Genomic DNA, 24,404 nt, shown 5'->3' with positions numbered 1-24,404 from the left:
CAGGTACTGATTTACTTGCCTCAAACAACAAGATGTCCAGAGCTGGTACCACAGATCAAGTCCATCAGGGACTCGGGTTGTTCCTCTCTCTCCTAGCACCATCTTTAGCATCTAGTCTTCACCTCTATGGTCACAAGATGGTTGTTACACCATCCAGGTAGGAAGGAAAAAGAAAGGAGACAAGGTGATGGGCAATAAGAGAGCCGGTCACTTATCAGAAAAACAGAAGCTTCACTAGAAGCACTACTTCTAGTAATGCTTCTGACCAACTCTAGTAGAGTTGGTGAGAAGTCTGTCATTTGGCCGTTCCTAACTGGAGGAGGACTGGAAGAAAGAGGACTGTGGTTTTAAGAGTTGGGTCAGCTAATCAGCTTTCATCCAAAGAGTTTAATCAACAAAAGCTACTGAGAGGTCAAGAAGAATAACTAAAGATAGATGATGGGGTAGGGAAGGAGCAGATTTGGTAGTTAGAAAGTCCCTGGCAACATTATCAAAAGCAATGTCAGGGGTGTATTAGGCATGGAGAGGGCTGAAGACTAACTGGTGGGTTAGAAATGAGAATAGAGGGTTCTTTTTTAATGTTTGAAAAGGAAAATAATGGAAAAAGCAAAAATCTAAAGGAGAGGCATAATGGAGAGATGTTTTGCTTAGTTTCAGGATTGTGGATACTCGAGTATGTCCACTGGCTGAGCAGTACAAACTATTAGCAAGGAGGAGATTTGAGGTATGAATGTTATGAAATAAAGATCACTGTTAGAAAAAAGTTTTAAAAAGATGGGTGTCAGGGGATTAAACACATCCTTCAAAACAATACCTCTTCCCCCAAAACAAGAAAGGAAGTAAGGATGAATAACAAAAGTGTAAGTTTGCATGTGGGCATGAAAAAAAGTGGAATTGTTAAAATTCTACTTTGGCAAAAACACACTTTAAAACTGTTTAACTTTTTTTTTTTTTTCTTTTTTTTTCGGTGCGCGAGCCTCTCACTGTTGTGGCCTTTCCCGTTGCAGAGCACAGGCTCCGAACGCGCAAGCTCAGCGGCCATGGCTCACGGGCCCAGCCGCTCCGTGGCATGTAGGATCTTCCCGGACCGGGGCACGAACCCATGTCCCCTGCATCGGCAGGCGGAACTCTCAACCACTGCGCCACCAGAGAAGCCCAAAACTGTTTAACTTTTAAAAGACAAATCTTGAACTCACTATTAACCAGTCAGAAGAGAGGCATGAGACAGGAGTCGATCTCGCCAAAATTCAACTGTGCTTTATTCAGATCCCTGACCAGGCATAAGCTAAGGAGAGACCGCTTCAGGATTTTTCCGGCATGTATAACGGAGACGGAAGCTCCCATTCTTCCGAGAAGAAAGGGAGGTTTTATGAACATCTCAACATTTCATTTCCTTTCCTCTCCTTCCCCTCGCTGAAGGGCCCTAGAGACAATGGCGGCGATTGGCATTTTTCTCACTCTTCCGTAGTACTGAAAGCTGTGAGGAAGAAATGGTGGTGGCAGGAGCAATGGCCAAAGCCCTTGCTAGAAGCATCCAGAACTTTCTCTGCAAATTTATTTCTATTCTGCTCTCAACTCCTTCACATTAGAACGCCTTGGAGGTGGCAATCAACAAGGCTAGAGAGCAGAAAGCCGCCAACAGAAATCTGGTTAAAGAACGGTGGTCACAGAACTGGTCAAATCTTTAAAAGAGGAAACCACACAGTGACCCAGGTTACGGCCCCCGCGTTTTCCAAAATTAGAGCCGGAATCGGACAAGCCCGCCCTGACGCCCGTAAGAAAATGATTCTCACTTTTCATTGGCTGACCCTCCAAGAGTTGAGACCTTGCTTCACTTTCATTGGTTGCTGCTGCTGTCACGTCCTTTCACCACACCCACTTTCCCGTCGGCGCCCAGTGAGCTTTGGGGGAAAGTGATTTACAGAGGTCGGGGGCGGGAGTCCGCAAGCAACTAGACTATTTCCCCCCACCCCTCACCACGGCCCCTGCTCCGCCCACTGGCCCGAGGGCCCGCCCCTGGCCCTGCCGGGCCCCGCCTCTCCCTCCAGAGAGGGCGGGGTCCAGGCGGCGGCCGAAGCCGCAGGAATATGCTGGAAGCCGGCAGGCGAGCGCCCGGGAGGTGCTGAAGGGACAGTTCCCGCCGCCTTACTTGCCCCGCAGCGGGTGGGTGGGTGGGGCGGCCCTAGAGCCAGCTGGGCACGTGAGCGATGGAGACCATCTGGATCTACCAGTTCCGCCTCATCGTGATCGGGGACTCCACAGTGGGCAAGTCGTGCCTCCTGCACCGCTTCACTCAGGGCCGCTTTCCCGGGCTGCGCTCCCCAGCCTGCGACCCCACTGTCGGCGTGGACTTCTTCTCCCGCCTGCTGGAGATCGAGCCGGGCAAGAGGATCAAGCTGCAGCTCTGGGACACGGCGGGACAGGAGCGGTTCAGGTAGGGCCGCCGGCGCCGGGACCCCAGGGACCGCGCCGCCCCCTCCATCCGCCTGGGGCACCTTCCCCAAGCGTCGGCCGCACAGGCCAGTGTCGGGAGAAGCTCTGGCCCTTCCCTCTCGAAAGTGCAAACACTCCATTCTCACTTCCCCTTTGCCCCTCCTCTTCCAGGGACGACTTCCTCCTCCGCAGTTTCTCACTTCTTTCTTTGGCTCCCATTTCCTGCGTCCCCTTTCTGTCTTTCCTTTTCCCGCCTGAGCCCAGGTCACCCTCACCAGCCCCCTCTTCCGCAGCCCTCTACCCCTGCTAGTATTTTTATCCCCAACTCTTCGGCTCCCCTGCTGCCTTCTCCCCAAACTCAGTGTCCCTCGCTGTACACACCCTGACCTGACCACCCTCCTCCAAGCTCCCGTTTTCCTCCCCTGACGGAGCAGCTTCCCATCTACGCGGCCCAGGAGAACTGCATAGAAGCGTTCCCAGATTCGTGATTGATCCATTTAGCTTCACAGCAAGCAGTGCTCCAACCCAGATTACTGCATGAGCTCATTGGGCATCGTTCAGAGGGAGATGATGAATGCGGTAATGGTCTGAACACCTCACAGCACCGAATGTGGTCATCAGAAATACTGGGCCAGGACCCGTGGGAATGTGTCATGTACAGCAACTAGATGTAACATCAGGGACACAGGCACAGCAGAGGAGTTTTTTGTTGTTTTTAAGGGTTGAGTTGTCTTTAGAAGTTTGTCATCATTGGTGCTTTGGTGAAGAAAAGAGAGATGTACATACTGAGATTTGTTAGGAACTTTTCCTTTATTTTATTTATAATAGGTACTTAATGTTCCAGAGTGATAATAGATCAGAAAATACTTTTCTGCATAGAGAAGGAGGGATCCAAAACTAAACGTAACTTGTACGCATTTCCTAGATATTTAAGATTTAACCAGATATGAAGCACATTTTAAATTTCTAGGATTCAAGGAATTTAGAGGAAAGTAGGGACCTGATATATTGTAGTGTTTGGGGCTTTTTTAAGGTTGCATTATCAACTGGAACTCATTAAAGCAAGCATTTTGTAGTCTTCAGCAAGTAGTCTGTTTGTGAAATAGAGTACTTACTGACCGGATTTCCCAAACATGGCTTCCCCTCACCCCAGCCAGCATCCATTCTGAATGAGATGAGTCTACTTCTGTGAGAATGTTCCAACACTTTCAAGTTTTGGCTTCCATTCCCAGCTATGACACTGATTCATAGAGATAAGTGAACTGCTTAGCTTGCTTATACCATAGTTTTACAATGTGTAAAGTGGAAAGATAGTAAGGCCAGCCCTTTAGAGAAGTGTTAAAGGTTATTGATTTGAATTGTACAATACCTAGAATTCCATGAAGAAGATTTTTTTTCAAGAAGCCTCCTTTAAAATAATTTTTCAGGGCTTCCCTGGTGGCGCAGTGGTTGAGAGTCCGCCTGCCGATGCAGGGGACACGGGTTCGTGCCCCGGTCCGGGAGGATCCCACATGCCGCGGAGCGGCTGCGCCCATGAGCCATGGCCGCTGAGCCTGCACGTCAGGAGCCTGTGCTCCGCAACGGGAGAGGCCACAACAGTGAGAGGCCCACGTACCAAAAAAAAAAAAAAAAAATTTTTTCAAACTCTGATTCCTCATCTGTAAAACGGAGTCATTATGATCTCTAAGATTCATTGCAGTTTTACCATTATAAGGTAGACTGCAAATTCATTCACTTGTGATCTCAAGCAGAGATGAACTTTAAGATATTTCATGGTCAGAAAAAAACATTTACTAATAGCTCTTGCTATACCCTCTAAAGTGAAAATAATAAAAACGTGTTCTTTATACCTTAAACTTCTAGCAACTACTGATAATTGCAGCTACAAGAAACATAGGTAGTAAAATCTTGTGTCTAAAATTCTTTCCTTAAAAACTTATTGACAAGAAAGTAAGGATGATTAATTTGTTAGATTTTAATGACCTTTTCTGTTAAATACATCATTTTTTTATTGCCTTTAAGAAGAATGTAAATTGATTTTATATACACTATTAAAACCAGACAGTAACTCTCTCATAATAATGCAAGGACATTTAGGGAATGTTTACTGACAATGAGTCATACTTTATTTTGCTTGGCTCTTTACCAAAGATGTATTCCTAAATACATACATATTTCAGTAGCTGCCTCCAAATACTTGCTTTTCTCTCATTTAGCAGAATGTTTCTCCATAAAATTGCATTTAAAACAATTAATGTTAAATCATTCTGTACCTTCCTCTAAGAAAATACAGATACTTATTTTGAGTAAGCACGTTTGTTTCATAGAAAGGTACTATATAGTTCATGAATATATAGTTCTGTCATTAGTTATAATTATACCATTAGGAATTTGAGGAAAACATTCCATTTGGAGGTTTATTGGTGATTAGATATAAACTAACAAAAAGAAACCTACTTTAGACAGTTCAGGATATAGCTTAAAAGCATAAACAAATATGTTACAGAACAACAAAATAGTGAGCTGATGATTATGACCATAAGTAGCCTTAGTTATCTTTTTTTTACCCAGCTTTATTGAGGTATAATTGACAAATAAAGCCTTAGCTTTCGAAGTTCAGATAATACATGCTAGTAGTCAATAACTACTTACAAAAAATAAAAAGGAACAAAATCAAAGTGAAGAAGGTTTAGAAAAATGATGAATATGTGAGCATCTGTAAATTGTAACTTAACACTCAATTGTTAGGTTTTTATTATTAACACTATGTTTTAGTCAGGATAAATGTTAAATTGCTGTATTAAGGATACTTAAAATTACAGTGCCTTCATTAACAATAGTTTATTTCTCTCTTGTGTAACAGTCTCAAGGTAAGTAGTACAAGTTGTTGGAGTGGCCTGCTCCAGGCCATCATTCAAGTACCTTCTCTCTTAGTTTTCTGCCATCCCTAGGACATTATCTTCTTCTGTGTGAACAAAGCTGGGTTGCAGGCACACTGTGTGCCACTTCCAGGGGAGGGGAAAGTAAAGATCTAAATCAAGTAATGTTTCTTCTAAGCAAATGAGGCCAATGTGGTGCAGATCACTTCAGCTCTCAATTCAGTGAAGAGAAATTAGTTACAAGGCCACACTTACACGGGGCTACCATGTGCCTAGGAAAAAGGGAAGATGGATTTGGCACTGGGGGGAAACTAGCTGTCACCACTTTTATTTTTTAATCATCATAGTGGAAGAAGTTTAGCAGGAAAGGAAACAAGAATATTGCTTAACAGCATTAATAAGATAAATAAGTGCAAATAAGGCTAGAAGTATAGAGAGCAAATGTAAGAATGTAAGAATATAAAATTTGAATTTTTCCCATGAAAAGCACTTAAAGCAATATGAAGATAAAATGAGATAAAGAAAAAGCAACATTAGCTATAGGGATAGAAAACCTGAAGCTTCAAGCCAGATTGGGCCTTATATTTCGTGTTGTCTGGCCTTGGGGGTATTACAGTTACAGCCACTGGTTGTAAAGTTCAGAGAATAATGTCCTCCTAGTGTAGTTCTTCTCAAAGCGTGTTCTGCAGAGCACTCATACCTTCTGATTCTTTTTAAAGGATGGGTTCTGTAATCAAATAAGCTTGGAAATCCCTATATTCCATTTCTCTCTTAGAAATTCATATCAAAGACTCCAAGAAGTATTGAGCAAAGAAACCTGTTTAACTTTGATTAAACTAGCATTTCCACCATTTATTTGAGGGGCTATTCTTAAAACATGAAAATCTATGATAACTAGTGTTCTTAGTAGTATAATTTGGGGAAAGCTCCCTTGATGAGTTGCTTTAGTCACATTCTTTGAGCAGAACCAACTAAACTTTTGAAGTTTGGAGCAATGGAAAACGTGCAGACATTAGTTAACCAGCTAATGGGCTGGTTACAGCTAAAGGGCTGTAAGCAGTAATTGCTATAAAAGGGACAGCCTCCCCTGCCCCCCTAAAAATCTGAAGGTGACCTGTAACTAATACCACTTAACATCCTGGGCCTCTCCCTAACTCTCTGCCTGCCTCTTCATCTCTTTTCCTCTAGCTCCTCTTCTACTGTGTATCTTTCTCTTCCTTATGTGTCTTACCCTTCCTTAAACTTCTTTATATTTTTCCTTTATCCCTTTCATCTATCAGTCCCTACTCATAGTTTCCTCCCACCTTCTGTCTTTTCCTCTACTTCCTTTTTTTTTTTTTTTTTTTTTGCGGTACATGGGCCTCTCACTGTTGTGGCCTCTCTTGTTGCGGAGCACGGGCTCCGGACTCGCAGACTCAGCGGCCATGGCTCACGGGCCCAGCCGCTCCGCGGCATGTGGGATCTTCCCGGACCAGGGCACGAACCTGTGTCCCCTAACATCGGCAGGCGGACTCTCAACGACTGCGCCACCAGAGAAGCCCCTCTCCTTCCTTTTTATTTTAATGTGTCTTGTATGCTCTCATTTCTTTTTAACTTATTCTCCTTATTTACCCTCTGCCTCCCTTTTGTCTCTGTTTTCTTCTCTTCCCCTTCAAAACATTCATATGAAGTAAATGTTTAAAACTGGTTTAATTTATGTTCTCCGTTCATAATTTTAGAAGTAAGCAACATGAACATTTTATATTTCTCCTTAAGGTATCTTTTAAGATTCCTAAACTAAATAGGTTTTGTTTTTTGTTTTTTTTAAAAGGACCCTTACTTGATCCCCACTCTCCTTACTGTGGTTCATGATCTTCAATAGAAAAAGATTTTCTGATAGTGGATTGGTGGGTTCATATTGCATAGGTAACAGAGCAGAGATTGTCCACAACTAAGTCCCATAATCATTGCAGTCTACTGTAGTTCCAAGTTATTAGAAACAATAGAAAGCTAGACTATATTTGTATTGAGTAATCTGATAATATACTGTCTTGGTTAAAATTATTTGTGTTTTAAGTAACAGAAATATAACCAAATTAGTTTGGATATAAGGCATAAATTATAAATGATACAGGTCTCATGAGAGACAAAAATCTCACTGAACATACAAGTGTCTGAAAATATGGAAGCTCTAATAACAAGAGTTTGTGGATTTTCTCTCTAGTCTATTTCCATTATCCAATGCTGTCAGCTCCCAACTGTCTCAGTCTCTGAGCCTCTTATTCAAATTCTTGAAAGAAAAATTCTCATTGGCTATTTGATTGGCCAGTGAATCAGCTCCCCCAGGGTCCAGTTATTAAGATAATGTATACGTAAAACACAAAGGGATTATAATACAAATATCCCAGGTATGCATTATGGGTCATCCAATGCAAATGAATCTGTAAGGGTCTACTTTTTGGGAAAGAGAAATTCACAGAAGAAGGAAGTGAGCAGTCACCCCAAAAAGTGTCTACTTTATGGAGTTTCAGAGTAAAACTGTATGTAAGAAGGAGCCAGCATCATTTCTAACAAGTGTAGCAGAATGTGGAAAAATGACCTGTGTAGCCAAATGTATTTTTATATGATAAAAGTTATTTTCACTGTCCACTCAGAGCATTCAGACCATTTTGAGTGATTGTATAGTCAGTACAGTTAAGAAGCTAGCCAGTAATTTCAAAAACCTGTGACTATTTTTCTTAATTTCTTTTTTCTTCAATGAATCAATTGATTTCGCATGTATAGCCACAGCCTCAATGACATATTGCTATATGAAGGTGATTATACATTCTGACAATTTAGTAACTAAATATTGTAAATATAGTAGACTAAATATTGTACTCCAATGTTTGAAGGCCCTAGGCCAGCAGCAGGCAAAATTGTAAAGTAGGTAAAACTCATTCTTGGGGACTTTGGGGCTTTCCTACTTTTCTTTCCTTCTGTTTTTGGATAGTAGGACCTTGACCTATCCTTCACTTCTATTTTCCCTCACATCTCAGTCGAAAAGCCATCCCTTACTACTCCATCTTAGCTTCAGAGAGAGAAGTAGCTAGATGACCAAGAGACACAAAATTATTAAAACTTAATAAGGGTTCTGACAGGAGTATTTCTATTCTAAAAGAGGATGACCACCTAGGAGGTAACACCTCATCTTGAAGTAACATTTCCCTGTTGGCAGAGTTATGGATCTATGGCTGATGGGTGTTGGAGTTTCCTCTCATCATGCTGCATTGATGACCACCTATTCTGACACACTGGCTCCACATTTAGCTTTCAAAGAAAGGGCTAGAAAAAAAAATTAGAGATAATGTTGCTAGTACATGAATCACTCAGTAAAGTTTTCACATGAAGAAAAGTGCTTCGCTCAGTCTGAGAGAAAGAGAGAGAAGAAATTTCTAGCCATTGTCAGTCAGTTTGGTTAGCATACAAAGATTTCTTAACAACTTAGCCTCCATAGCCATGTTAAAGTTTAAAGAGCAACTTCTTGGAATGATCTGAGAATGTTTATCTTGGTGTTTTAAGAGCCAGTTATTCTTATCCTAGCTGAGTTAGAAGGGAATCTGCATTCTATCAGTCTGCTCTGTCAAGCAGTGAAAAAGAAAGGTGGGGCTTCCCTGGTGGCGCAGTGGTTGAGAGTCCGCCTGCCGATGCAGAACCCCGGTCCGGGAAGATCCCACATGCTGCGTACCACAAAAAAAAAAAAAAAAAAAGAAAGGTGAACCACTCAACTAATACTGAGGTATACACACACACACACACACCAGAGAACATCAGATTTTACTTTTTAAGATATTTTCATTCTTTCTAAAGTGAAATACCTACAAAGCCTGTACTTTATGATACTAATATATCTGCCTCCAAATGTCAGTAACTTTTAATCAATTCTGACAATATATAATTCAGGGAAGTTCATTTAAAAATTATTACCCCACACAATCTACCTAGCTTATCAAGAAACAAATATTATTAAAACCCATTGTTTTCTGGAAAGAATCACTTTGTGTAATGAAGTACTGTTCTGACCTGTAGGAGTTCCAGAACAGAGGTCCAATATGTTTTAAATTTAAAAGTATATGTTTAGTTTAAGCTGTGAAAGAGTTTCAAAATACAGATAGTAGTTCTGTGTACAAGCATGACTGAGTAAATGTCGATGGCTAGCTGGCATATTATTTTATTTTGGTTTAGAATCTTAGTGTTCTTTTAAACATTCTTAAAACGTACTGAAGTTTTTTTCTATTTCCTTCCTATGGTGATAATTCATTTTTCATTTAGGAACAATATGCTAAATAAAATTATTTTATTACTGGCAGTAAGTCCTTAAGACCATCCACTGATATCAATAGCTAGGATATAAAGAAACCATCAAAAATATCTCAGTGCCAAAAAAATGTTGAGGTAAGGGAACAGAGACTTCTCTCGTAGGTTTATTTCTACTTCACTGGTATAGTGAGTGCATCAGAGTCACCTGAGAAAGGTCTTTATCAAGCCACGCCCCAAAATTCATCAGTGACTTTTCTTGGGAAAATGTTATCCTTCTCTATGCCTATTCTTTCCTCTGCTTTTTGTATAATTGGTCAAAATCTCTGCTTAAATTATCTTCCTGTACTAGGAATGTTAAAAGTGGTTTTTCTTCTGATTCTTTAGGCTTTCCAAATGTATTTCCATCTCGTAGGACTTAGTGGGATATGGCTTCAAATGGATAAGGCTGAAGAACAGCCTTAATCACAGACTCCTGCCTCAGAAATACAAAAGAATAGTGTGTGGCCCAAACTGAACCCTCTTCTCTAAGAAGAGATCAAGAGAGAATACTGCAAATGGGAGTTAGATATTAAGAACTTCCTGGCTATAACAGAAGTCATTATAAAGAAAGATTATAGATTCTCAAATTCTAGGCATTGCCCATCATTTTTCTTCAAAGTAGCATTTTTCAAAGTAATAGGTGTAATTTGAGTAAAAGTTTCCTTGATCAAATAGTTTTGGAAGTGCTGGGTTGTCGCCAGATTTCTCAGAGCTTTTAATATACTAATATCCTAATATACTTTGTAAACACCCAAGACAGATATGGTATTTCCCAACCCAGAGTCCTTTAACATAGAGTGTTTTAGGAACCAACAGATGGAAAGATTAGAGCACTTTAGGAGCCAATACTTCAAAGAAAAATTGTAGGCAATTCCTTAAATTTTAGGAGTATATTTGAGAACCTCTCATGGTTTCTTCTCTCATATGATTCTCTGTCTCTTTTGCTGGTGCTTCTGAATGACTCCGTCAGGTCTCCCTTTTAAAACACTTGGTTACTATATTTTAGAGCAAGATCTAATCAGATCAATAGACTCTAGAGAATCCCTTGGTTTTTGTCCCCTCATTCAAAATTAAAAGGTTTCTCCTCTTGCCTAACTTCTAGGCACTTGTCACAGTTTTACACAGATCATGCAATATCATTAGTACTTGTTTTAAGGGCTACAGAAAGGCTATGGGATTAGGAAATCAAAAGTTAATGAAGCAAATATGAGGTGAAGTTTAAGACATATATGATAGGACAGATGGACAGACTCTAAAAAGAGAATTAAAAGTGGAAGAGAAGGTATAACTAATTGTATAGGAGAGGACTATTGGAGGCGAGGAAAATTAGTGAGAGATGAATTGAAAACAGAATCCAAGAAAGCGAGGGGGGAGAAGACACATGAAAGAAGCTACAGAGATCAACATTCTGGCCATTTTGGTACAACCATAGGACTGGGAAGAAACAGATGGATGGATCTGGTACAACAGTCCCCCTTTTTTAAAAAAAAAAAATGTATTTATTTATTTATTTACTTTGGCTGCACTGGGTCTTAGTTGCGGCACACAGGATCTTCGTTGGGGCATGTGGGCTTCTTAGTTTCGGCATGCGGACTCCTATTTGCAGGATGCGGACTTCTTAGTTGTAGTGTGCGGGCTTCATAGTTGTGGCATGTGGACTTCTTAGTTGCAGCATGCGGACTTCTTAGTTGCAGCATGTGGATCTTAGTTGTCGCATGCAGACTTCTTAGTTGCAGCAATGCAAACTCTTAGTTGCAGCATGCGAATTCTTAGTTGCAGCATGCATGCAGGATCTAGTTCCCTGACCAGAGATTGAACCCCAGCCCCCTGCATTGGGAGCATGGAGTCTTTTTTTTTTTAATAAATTTATTTATTTGTTTTATACTTGGCTGTGCTGGGTCTTCATTGCTGCATGTGGGCGTTCTCTAGTTGCGGTGATGGGGGCTATTCTTTGTTGTGGTGTGTGGGCTTCTTATTGCAGTGGCTTCTCTTGTTGCAGAGCACAGGCTCTAGGCACGAGGGCTTCAGTAGTTGTGGCACGCAGGCTCAGTAGTTGCGGCTCACGCGCTCTAGAGTGCAGGCTCTATAGTTGTGACGCACAGGCTTAGTTACTCGGCAGCATGTGGGATCTTCCCGGACCAGGGCTTGAACTTGTATCCCCTACATTGGCAGGCAGATTCTTAACCACTGTGCCTCCAGGGAAGTCCGGGAGCTTGCAGTCTTACCCACTGGACCACCAGGGAAGTCCCAACAGTCTCATTTGTAAAATGATAGAATTAATGTCCAGAGAGTCTTTGACTTGCCCCAGGCCTTATCATTTGTTAGTGGTTTGCATAAGAGCCTAATTCTCTTAACTCCTCTGTTCAGTGCTCTTTCTGCTGCATCAGGCCTCCTGGCATGGTTGAAAAGAGTTTTACTGGCACATTGTGTAGTTTCTATCCTGAAAAATATTCTGTTTGCATACAACCCCACCCCCACTCCCATCTCTGTAGATCCAAATTAATTACTGTGTCTGCTCAAACCATTATTTTTCGGCTATATTCAGAAACAAAAGGAGAAATAGCTTTACACAATAGAAGCAGTACTGATAACTGACAGCAAACACTTGTGGCTGCAATGACAATCAATTCTCCCCTCCATGCAGTACTCAGTGACTACACTGCTACACTTAGTAACAGGAATGAACCCAGCCCGCTGCAGTGGCGAAATTTATATGAAGTCTTTTGCCTTGTTAGACAAGGAGAGATGTTGGGTATTAGGCAAAGCTACAAGCAAATACTGCCTATGGTGTCGTAAAGTTACAAAAGAACTGTGAAGTAGTTTTCCTTTTTTTCCTAGAGAAACTGAAATCAATCAGGATTATGATTTATGTGTGGAAATCTATGCATTTGTTTAGATTAACTGTATACCAGGCACTAGATGCAAAAATAGATATAAAAATAAATATGATATAGTCTCACATTCAAGGTCCATGCTGTCTCTATACTGGGTAGAGTACAGACTATATTGCTATAACAGAGACTGACCAAATATATTACCTTAAATAATACAGAACTTTGTTTCTCTCTCCCCATGTTAATAGTCCAGAGTGAGCAGTTCTGGACTATCCAGGTGGCTGTGCCTCAACATCAGTTTCCAGGGTTTTCTAGTCATTGCCATTTCCTAACAAGCAAGAAGGAGAAAGAGGAAGCCTAGGGCAAATGGCGTCTTCAAGCAGATGAACGTCAGACTGCACACATAACTTATCATGTCCCATCGATCCAAACTTAGTGATATGCCAAAACTAACTGTAAGAAAGCTGGGGAATATAGTTTCTATATGAGTTGCTATGTACAAGCTAAAACTCATGGAGTTCTATTACTAAAGGAAGACAGGGAGAATAGACACTGGGGGACAATTAGAGATCTTTCTCACAGACTCACAGCAAAGAAAGATAATAAATAATTGGAATAAAGGCTAGTAAGTACTAAAATAAGTTCTGGTGGCAGAACAAAGGGAGGAATTGTCATCTGTGTGTAGGGTTAGGGCTAGTTTCAGAGGATGTATCAGAAAGAACGTGGTCCTTGATGCTGGGACATGAAGGATATGTCAGTAGTAAGAGAAATAACAATAGGAAATAATAACAATTAAAAAAGAAGTAACTTCCAGTAATGATAGCAGATTGAACACCTTTGCCTATTTTAGCTTTTTTTCCTGAAACCTCACTAAAGTGACAATAGTTTTGTTTTTTAACCATAAATCCTAGCAAGGAGAATAGGTAAGGAGACAATAGCAAAAGAATTTTGGAAGTAAGAAAGCAGATGGAGGAATGGTAAATGAATTAGCAGATTAAAGAAAATGGGCTTCTAAGCTAGGGGTGGAAAAAGCTAAAGACCAAACCAGTATATATCATTGAATCCCCTAAAGATTCAGGAAATGGTGACACCAGATACTTCTGAAGTGGGAATGCTAAAATAAGGATCATTGATTGTCAGTCTGTTTAAGAAAGACTGGATCCTCACATCCCCTCCACCATTCCACACACCAGGTGACTTCCTCTCCCCCCACATTAGCAAAAAACTAGAAATTTATTCTTTGAAAAGAGTTAAACATAGAGTCTCTTACTGGAAGCATCAGGCATAATTGAGGTTGGGGTCCCTTATTAAAAGTAAGGGCTTTAAGTGAATGTATGCATGTTGTATGCTAAGACTGTCTAGCCCTCTTCCCCATCTTAGCTCCCAGAATGCTAGTAATCAGACCTTCACCCTTCAAACAGGACATTGGTGAAATCATTTCTGACAAATCTGACCAGGCCAAGAAGAAAGACTTAAGAGGCCAACATTAGAGTTTCCTCAACTAAATGATCCAGCCTGATCATCTTATGAGTGAGGCTTTTAGTCTCAATGAAAGATTACAAGAAATACTAGGAAATCTGTAACATGAAACCTAGAGACCAAAATAAACAGAAACCAAAAGCAACCAGAAAAACAAAGTTAATAAGGGAGAAGGGAATGTTTAAAAAAACAACCCCCCCCAAAAAACCCTGTCCTTAATCTTCTCAGAGGAATAGTGGGCAAGTATTTAAATCATAAAAGAAGAACAAGATACTATTTTTTCAAAAGAATATTCTGAGAACAAAAGAGCTTTTGGAAACACAATAGAAAAAAATAAAACAATATAAAGTTGGGGAAATCTCTCAAAAAGTAGGACAAAGACTTAGAAAATAGGAAATATATATATATTTTTTAAATTAGAGGACTAGTCCAAAAGGTTCAATAAAAAAGTAACAGGCATTCTAGAAAAATGGAGCAGAAAAAACAGAGGGGAGAAATCATCAGTGAAGCAATTCAAAAAAATTTCCTAGATGTAGGGAGGGACCTGAGTTTTCAGATTGGAAGGGTCCAGCACAATAGATGAAAGTAGACACATTCTAAGGGACATCGTCGTGGAATTCTAAACACTGGGGCCACAGAGAAGTTCCTACAAACTTCTGGGGTGGGGTGGGGGAGGGACATGTATAAAAGGTCACATAAAAAAGATCTGGAATCAGATTGACTTCAGCCTTCCCGAAAACAACAGTTGAAGCTAGAAGGCAATGGAGAGACTTCAAAATTCTGAAAGGATTTTATATCTGACCAAACTGTCATTCAACTGTGAAAGCAGAATAAAAACATGCAAGACTTCAAAATATTACCTCATGCATCTTTTGTTTTCCCTCATGAATCTTTTTTAGGAAGCTACTTGAGGATGTGCTCTATATACACACACACAGACACAGACAAACACATAATGTGCATAAAAGAATAAACCAAGAATGAAGACATGGGCTCTGAGGAACAGGAGATTTACCCCTGAAGAAAAGCAAAGGAAATGCCCAAGAAAATGGTGAAGGGAGATCATAGGATGCTCTCTCTGCCACAGATACCAAGGACAACCAGGCCCGATTGGAGCAGGGCAGAAGATTGTAAGAGAGACCTCCTCAGGAAGATGAAATTGACAGAAAAGCTAACAGGAATGAACTTTTTAAAAAATGGCAACTGGCAGAGTTTGGGGTTAGGTTATTAAGGACTACTTGGAAAATTCAGCAAAAAGAAAAAGAAAGGAATAAAAAGATGTGGTAGAGAGTGCTAACTCATATCTGATGCTTCTTTTCTTCTGGACACACGGGAGGAATATATTTCCCTTCCCTCTTGACTAAGAATCATTTGACTAATTCTAACTAGTGAATTTGAGCAGAACTCACATGTGGTAGTTTTAAAATACAGCCCAGGTTTTTTAACGTTCTTCCTATCAAGAGGTGGGTTGTTTCTTACTATAGCATGGCCTGGCCTATCTTGATTAATATGCAAGATAATTATTAACTCTAAGGAAAAGAAATCAGTTTATTCCAGGGCTCAGCATTGAAAAGTATACATGGTCAGAATAACACAAATGCCAAGAAATGATCTTCCTAAAATTATGATATAACAGTACAGTTTTGGCAAGTTTGGGGAATAGGAAAAATAAGAATGTGTGGTAAGTGCACAGGTAACTTTGATGAAAACACAAACTTAGAAAAAGAATGAAAAAGAAGGACAGTCTATTCAAATGACTTGAAAATAAAAGCTGCATAATTTCAGACATAGAATGAAATGAGAAAAGGATAAACACCAATATAAATTATAAATGTGGAGAGATATACAAATCACATGAAATGAAGCAATATTGAGAAAGTTGTATGGAAACATAAGTCACAAAAATGGTAGGAGGATTATAACCCAAGAAAAAATGTTCTTTAATTATGTTAAATCACATAATATATTATGTTGTATGGAAAATAAAATAATCATGAGAAGCTGGTCATCATCTCATTTTTGTTCTGCAAAAGGATGCCAGAAAGTGTCAGAATAAGTGCTAAAATCTTTTATACATTTTCTGGTACCATACCAAATAGCAAATAAGCATCCTTCATTATCATCTTACAGACAAATAGTGAAGCTAGAAACATTTCTCATTAATTTCTAAATTATTTGGATTTTCACATTAACTTGTTCTGCCTTCCAGAATCCACTACAAAATACAATTTGAATTACTACCAATTTAAATACAGTAGTTCTTTAGAAAAAGTGGATGGTTTCACCTTTATATTTACAGTGTGCACTGTTATTCAGCCCACTTCTCTTTTTGTTATTTAGCCCATTTCATGAATCCCTACTATAAATATCCAAAGGAGATAAGCTTTTTTGTATTTCCCTCTGTTATTCTCCCATTTGCTTAGCATTTGCATGCTGCCTGGGTACAGTCTTACAGAGTCTGAACTTATTAATTCAGTTGTTTATTTATTTACAACTCTCAGTAGGCCTCATGCATGCCCAATTCTGTTTTAGACACTAGGGATACAGCGTTCCGAAAAAAGTGACAAAAATTCTTGCTCTCATGGAGCTTATCTTCTAATGGGGGGAGATGGGCTATAACCAAATAAGTTGGAAAAATTATATAGGACGTTAGAATGTGTTAACTATAGAGGAAAATAGAAGATAAAAGGTGAATAGAGCATGCTGGGGGTGATAACAAGGCCTCACTATCATATAATGATGACCTGTGGTAAAAGAAAAATAAAAGATGGTCACGGGGGAATTGATTCACGTATTCAAAGACAGAATACGGCCATTAGGTCCTGTCAGTATTACATATAGCCTCCACAACCACAGACTTGATTTTTGATGGAAAGACCCTGGAATTACACATAGAGAATTTTAATGTTTGTATGTATGAAAAAAGATATTCTAAGTTATAAGCCCCAAGTTTTAGAAGGCAAAGGCAGGGACTGTTAGAGTCAGTAATAATACAAGGAGCGGGGAGACTTGTGTTTTAGTTTCTCGAAAGCAGTTCTAAGGGCCCGGATTACAAGGCAAGTGAAGCAGGTAAATAAAGCATCAACACAGTGACTATTCCCAGAAGGGCAGTAGGAATGTAATGTCATGGTGAAAAAAGGCACTCATAAGGCTAATGCATTCATAGGCTGCTTGCTACCAGCAGCCTTTGTCATCAAAGTACTTCCATCTTCTAAATACCTATTTGGCAATTGGCAAAGCCACAAGAAGGGCATTTCCAGTGGACCATCTGGCTCATTTTACCCAGGTAAGTCAGCAAGTTCTCTATGTTTTGTTGCTTTTTTAAGAGAGCAGTGCACATCCTATAAAGTTCATAATAATAACATCTAAGATCTCATTCACATTTTTTGGTTGCATTGCCCATATATTAAGTAATTCTTTATAAAATGTAAGCCAATTCAGTGCTCTCAATTTCACTTGTCTATATATTATTTCAGGAAAAAAAATTAGAAAAATTAAACAGTTTAAAATGTTTACATAAACAAGGCAACCATTTTTCTTTTCTATTCTAAAGCGAATATACATGTAAGAATAAACTTTGAGATGAATGGATAAAGAAAATGTGTTATATACATACAGTTGAAAATTATTCAGCCATAAAAAAAGAAGGAAATCCTGTCATATGCTACAACATGGATGAATCTTGGGGATGTTATGCTAAGTGAAATTGAGACAGGAGGGAAGTGGGCACACACTTTAAAGATCACAACCTTTAAAAGAATGACATTGACTATACAACATAAACTGGCTAGATCCAACCTAGGCCCAAGATGGCAGAAGATTTGACTTCCAGTAGACCTTGAGCCTCATTATATGCTCATTGTAATGCCTTAGCATGCTAAACAACACACCCACAGGTGCCATGACAGTTCCGAGGCTGACCATAAAAGGCCAAAAAGTGGGCAGTGGTCCAATTCTTGGAAATCCCTGCCGCTTCCCCAAAAGAGTTGGAATAATCCTACCACTCGTTAGGCTATGCAATTACCCAACCCATAAAAACTAACCACTCCATATTTCAGGGCCTTGTGCCTTTTGAGATGGCCCACACTCTGCCTATATAGTGTGTATCTCCCAGAATAAACTTGCTTTCACTTTACTATGGCTCGCTCTTGAATTCTTTCCTGCACAAAGCCAAGGACCCTTACGTGGTGGCCTGTCCCAGGGACTCACCTGAGACCTGGGACAGGACTGTCCTCTCGCTCCCCATTTTCCTGCAACAAAATAAGCCGATCACAGAGGGGCAAATACTGCATGATTTCACTTATATGAGGTAACTACAGTAGTCAGACTCAGAAGCAGAAAGTAGAATGGTGGCTGCTTGGGGCTGGGGGGAGAGTAGGAAATGAGTTGCTGATCAATGGGAATGGGAGTATCAGTCATGCAGAATGAAAAAGTTCTAGAGATCTGTGGTACAACATTGTGCTTATAGTTAATAATACTGTATACTTAAAAATTGTTCAGAGGGTAAATCTCATCTGTTTTTTACCACAATTTTTTTAAATGAAGGAATTTTGGCTTCATAAAGCTATGTTGAAATTTATAAAATGTTTGCGACTTTGTTTTGTATCATTCTTTTCCTACAAAATATCTGTAGCCTCTATCAATCAGGTCTTTGGTTGCCAGCAACAAAACCAACTTGAGGACATTAATCAAAAACGAAAGTTACTGGAAGCATGTCTGCGTGCCAGAGACTTGACAGGATAGCTGGAGGGACCAGGCATGAAATGAACCAAAAGATCCCAGAAGTTCTGGGCAGCAAGGACTGCAGGAGGCCAGTGTGGTCCCCATTGATACTGTTGCCCCTTTTTTGCCTGTTCACCCACTGCCATAAGAAGCCCCAAATGGACAATTGGCAGTCTCAGCTACTAATTCAATAGAAGCATCACGAGGTTCTCTAGTGAAAGCATTTCTCCCTTGGATACTAAAACCTTTATATCAGCAGAGTCACAGGAATTAGAAGCAACAAAAAATTTTAGTGACTCATTAAGTGTAATTGCAAGAGGTACCATCACCCCACTTTTACCCTTTGTTTCCCATACCAGAGCATCTATTCATGGGGAAAAAAACACCACCTACTGTATTACTCACTAGCTTAGAACGTATACATCCTGAAGAATCATGCTAAAATCTTACAGGGTGTCAACTCCTGGACATGAGCATAACTAAATCTTTTTTTTTTAATTGAAGTATAGTTGATTTACAATGTTGTGTTAGTTTCAGGAGTACAGCAAGGTGTTTCAGTTTTATATATATGTATATATTCTTTTTCAGATTCTTTTCCATTAGAGGTTATTGTAATACATATTGAATATAGTTCCCTGTGCTATACAGTAGGTCCTTGTTGTTTATATATTATATATATGTGTGTGTGTGTGTATCTGTTAACATGACTGAATCTTAATAACCCTTTCCACAGTTTTATAGGTATATGCCTCTAGGTGATAGTGACATAAGATCAACAAATCCTATGGCATCAGCCCATTTCTTCCTCTGTTAACTGAAACCTTTGGTCTATAGCAAAGTGTGGGATACCATGACTTTGTATAAGGTATTCCATAAGTTCATGGATGGTGGTGCTAGCATGGCTTGAGTCCACGTTAAATGTCTATTACAGTGAGGACATATCAGTGTCTCCTCTGTGATGGTTTTCCCAGAGTAAGGTACCATATCCAAGGTGTCAGTAACTGCTGGAAAATTGGGTATTAAGCAGTGACGGTTGAGGCAAGAGAAAGTCTCTGCTCAGCCCAGTCCCAGCCTCCTACCATGATTACTGTGAGTCCAAACTGGGATAAAAATACTGACTGATGACTATAGAACAGAACATTTTGTTTCACCAATTATTAGGAACTCTTTCAAACAGGGGGCTTTTGGTGAGTATTCACATAGGATACAGTATTTGCATACTCAAGACCCACCTACACATGCCAAACCTCCTTAGTATCAGTCTTCTGATTTTGTTTTTTCCAACATTCCAAACCCTTAGCCTCTGCTCGTGTATTGGTGTAGATCCTTAACCTTCATCTCGCCATCTCTTCCTCTGGAAAAAGTACCACTAAAAGTTCCACAAATGGAAGGATTTCTCTTTTCCACTATTGAGTGGAGTAGACTGATGCCAGCATTATTATTTAGAGCCATCTGTAAGGCAGACTTGAATTTTTTTTCCCCTTTAACTATAGGGAAATCCACATAAGGCCATAGGTTGTGAGGGTGCTGCAGAAGTAGATATGCTGGGTGTGTGAGCCTTGTTACTCTGGGTCCCCTCAGGTCCCACCCCTATTCCTGCCTATATATATGACTTCTGCTTGATGACAAAGTTCCCGCCTGGTGAATCAGAGAACATATTTCTTGATGAGCACTCAGATGATGTTCAGGTGTCTAGTCTCAAAGCCAGGTTTTAAGCCAAGAACCATTTCTCAACAGTGTAATAGCTCATGACAAAGAGGACATGTCTGTATTCTAAAATGTCACACCTGTAATTGTCCAGTGGAACTTTTCCCAGGCTTTCTTTAAATCATTTATTCATTCAGTGAGACTTTCAAAGCCCAGAAGGAAATAGATATAAAATAACATGCAAAAGATGTTGTTGCTTATAAAGAATTGTTACTCATCATTCTTTGCAACTCTTGGATTCTTTACAGGGAGGCCTATCTACCTTGTTCTTTTAGGGTCTGTTCCCTGCCTCCTTAAAATACCTTCAAGACCTTCTGAAGACCTAAGTGTCTCGACCCAAGAGAGGAAGTTCCAGAGAAAGATAGATGTTCCCTCATCATCTCTGTAAGACCTGCCTTTCAAGTTCCATTTTTCAGTCTTGAAGGCCTGTCTCTTCCCCTAAATAACTGACAGCAGGGATGCCCAGTTGTTTTAGGGGAAACCCTGCCTTTTAGGACAACTAATTATGAATCTGAAGGCTAACCATTATCAGAATTCTAAATCTAATATCCAGACACAAACTGGAGATCAAATTATTATATAGAAAAAGGCAGATGTCCTATTAAGACCTTTTATTCCGATTAATTATTAATAAGGGCTGTTTTATAGAATATGTTACATATACTTTGCTATAATTTTATTCTATAGAATGATTTGGCAACTGTGTTCCAAATATGTTTTCAAAATTAAATACAAAGTGCTAGAAAATATGGTATTTCCTACATGCCTCTGCCTAATAGACAAACATTTCAATGTTGAATTTTTAAACACAAAAGCATGTTGTTTTAAATTATACTAATGGTAAATTAATTGCAGGGGGTGGGTGGTAATTCAGACTTGGTGCTGAGTAAATGAAAGCTTTCAGTCTAATAACAGCCTTAATTAGGTTTCTCTTAAGACACTGCACATCTGTCTAAATTCACACATATATAGATGAGTAGCAAAACAATAACAAATCAATTATCCCTCAAAATTAAAAAAACAGCAACAACTTAAATGAACTGCATTATTTGTAGCCTGCCAGTGATAGTGGGAGATTTTTTCTTACTGTCAACAACTGTACGGTACAGTAGTCCTTGAGAGAGGTTGTTTTTTTAAGTAGTCGCTTGAGAACCTCTCTACCATGAATTCTGAGGAGAAGGGGAAGCAGGAGATATGGAAACTTTCTTCAACAAGTAGTACTTGTGGTATCAGGTCACTAAACTGAGCTGTGATTTCAGCAATAAGGATAAAGAAGGTATGTAAAAGTTGGAGAGTACCAAATAACACACTGGCCCTACACAAAGATCTTTGGTGCCTCAGGCAAGTAACAGATGAACTTGCTTAAGGATGATCTCAATGCTTAAGATCACTGACAACTTGGGATAATTCCCTGGCGGTCCACTGGTTAGGACTCTGCAATTCCACTGCAGGGGGCCCCGGGTTTGATCCCTGGTCAGGAAACTAAGACCCCGCAAGCCACGCGGCGTGACCAAAAAAAACAAGATCACTGACAACTTGGAAGCTGAGACACATATGTGATTTCTGGCTAATACAACATTTAACACTTTCCCTCTCTGATAAGATTAATTAATCCAATATAGCAAATATTAAATTACATCCATCATTTGCCAGGAAGTTCTTAGATACATAGAATATGTTTAACCCTAAAGGAGCTTTGAATTGAGTAGGAGACATACCAACAAACCCAATCAGCACATTATGAAAATTGATATAATGGCGGTATGCCAAAGGTTCAATGGAATTATAAGAGAGAGAAGTGCCTAAGAGAGGTAGAGGGGGAGAAGACAGTGACAGGGAAGGCTTCTTATATGACAGGATTTTTGAACTGACTCAAAGAAGAAATAGGAGTTTGCTGGCAAAAAAAAAGGGTAGAAGACATTCTAGGTAGAGAAGACAACATATGTAAAGGCAAAAATATAAAACAGTATAGCCTTGGCCCCTTGCCTCATGATTCAGTCAGGAAACAAATGGCACACTTGAAAGGTTAACTGAAAAGAGTTTAATGTAGTGACTTTCCAGAAATGCGGGCAAGGTCAAGGGCACCAATAAAGGATGGTGATGCATTCAGTAATAGCAACAGTGGGAAGCCATTAACGACCTGGCCAGATGGGGCAAGGAAAGGAAATGAGATTGCCAGAACCTGGTGAAAGCCATAGCCATGGGAGAGGGGCTACCCAACAGGAACCTTGATCAGAAGAGCCTAGATCGGTAGAGGCAAACAATCATAAGTACGCACATCTCAGATTCATATCCCACGTCTGAACAATTTCCTGTTTCTTGAATAGGTATAGCCCAGGACGAAACCTGTAACTGATATAACAAGTTTGCCCTTGTTTCTTCTTCCTTAACTGACATAAAGAGGAGCCTGTTGATTTAAATGATAGGGAGAGATTCTTAAGATCTGGTCTGCTGTGTAACCTCTGCCCCACACCAAATCTTTTTGTGTGCCTACTTTTAACCACAGTAATGTAATAATTATTCTATCAGATATTTTAAAATAAAAACAAGTAATTCTGAGTGTGAGATGACATGTAAGTGCTTATTTGTCTATTTTTAAATATCTAATGTCAGTGGATGAAACTGGCTTGCATATTAGTTTCATAGAATTTTTTTGTTCACTTTGACACTTCATATTTGACTTATAAACTCTAGTTAAATCACATTAATTACAACCTTTTTTTCTATTTATTTTTCAGATCAATAACTCGATCTTATTACCGCAACTCGGTTGGTGGATTTTTAGTATTTGACATTACTAACCGACGATCTTTTGAACATGTGAAAGATTGGCTAGAAGAAGCAAAAATGCGTGTACATCCATTTCAGATTGTATTTCTGCTAGTGGGACATAAATGTGATTTAGCTTCACAACGTCAAGTTACAAGGGAAGAAGCTGAAAGACTGTCAGCAGACTGTGGTATGAAGTATATAGAAACCTCAGCAAAAGATGCTACAAATGTTGAGGAATCCTTCACTATCTTGACAAGAGACATATATGAGCTTATTAAAAGGGGAGAAATTTGTATTCAGGATGGCTGGGAAGGGGTTAGAAGTGGTTTCGTTCCAAATACTGTGCATTCTTCTGAGGAAGCAGTAAAACCCAGGAAAGAGTGCTTCTGCTGACTTCATACATGCCAAAGAACTAAGAACAGATTGGGTGTCATTTCAGGATAAATACCGACATTAACAACAGAATGATGTGATGAAAGCATTTTAAAAAGTTATAAACCCATGCTAACACTATTTTGTAAGGTATTTGATTCAGAGCAATATGGTTACTTGTTAAACTACCAGATTGGTATTTTGCTAAATTATCAAGCAAAGCAGACGACTTTTTCTGGAAACTGGAGTATCTACATAATTGCCTCCATTCTCACTTTGTTAGCATATAACTGACCATAATATCCAAATATGTCAATATTACTCATTTTTCTTGACAGTTTGAAATGGATGTTTTGTGCATATATAATCTGATTGAAAAGATTTTACCAGGAATTACATTCTCTAGTGTTAATTAATTAATATTAAATAGTAAAGTGGATTTAAAAGTGTACTGTTTACTTACAAAGTAAACAATCACAGAGTTAGTAACTAGGCCTAAAATAACAATTCCTTGTTTAAGGTACCAGGTTTTTAACCATTCTCTGAAATATTTATTCTCCCTTAATTTTGCCTGAACATGAGAAGATAAGTTTTATATTAATTTTTGTTCTCTGATTTATTGCTCCTGAAAATTTTATGTTTTATAATGATATCTAAGGATCCAAGCAAAAGGTTTTATTGCAAATATTTGTGAAAATAAAAACGAAGGATCACTATCAGCAAATGTTTTGTTGTTATAGTATACTGTCCTTATTTAGACAAGAAAAACTTAGCCATTTTGTCCAGATTTTCAAATGTGTTGGTATAAAGCTAGCATAGTATTCTTTTGTAATTAAAAAAAAAATTCTCTCTGTTTTATAGCTAGTCCCATCTCTATCATATTTGCCAA

General features: G+C 39.3%; 1 protein-coding gene across 1 annotated transcript; it reads left to right on the top strand.

The window, feature by feature from the left end:
• The first annotated feature begins 2,207 nt into the window (after positions 1–2,207).
• Positions 2,208–24,173, top strand: RAB39A (RAB39A, member RAS oncogene family). Its single transcript, XM_060018014.1, has 2 exons — positions 2,208–2,434; positions 23,110–24,173. Exons 1-2 carry the CDS (start codon positions 2,208–2,210, stop codon positions 23,534–23,536), a joined length of 654 nt encoding a protein of 217 aa, XP_059873997.1. The 3' UTR covers positions 23,537–24,173.
• The last annotated feature ends 231 nt before the right edge of the window (positions 24,174–24,404 follow it).

The sequence above is a fragment of the Delphinus delphis genome, chromosome 8 (assembly GCF_949987515.2).
Source record: "Delphinus delphis chromosome 8, mDelDel1.2, whole genome shotgun sequence".
NCBI lineage: Eukaryota > Metazoa > Chordata > Mammalia > Artiodactyla > Delphinidae > Delphinus > Delphinus delphis.
Note: the sequence above shows the minus strand (reverse complement) of the source record. Positions and strands in the feature narration are given on the sequence as shown.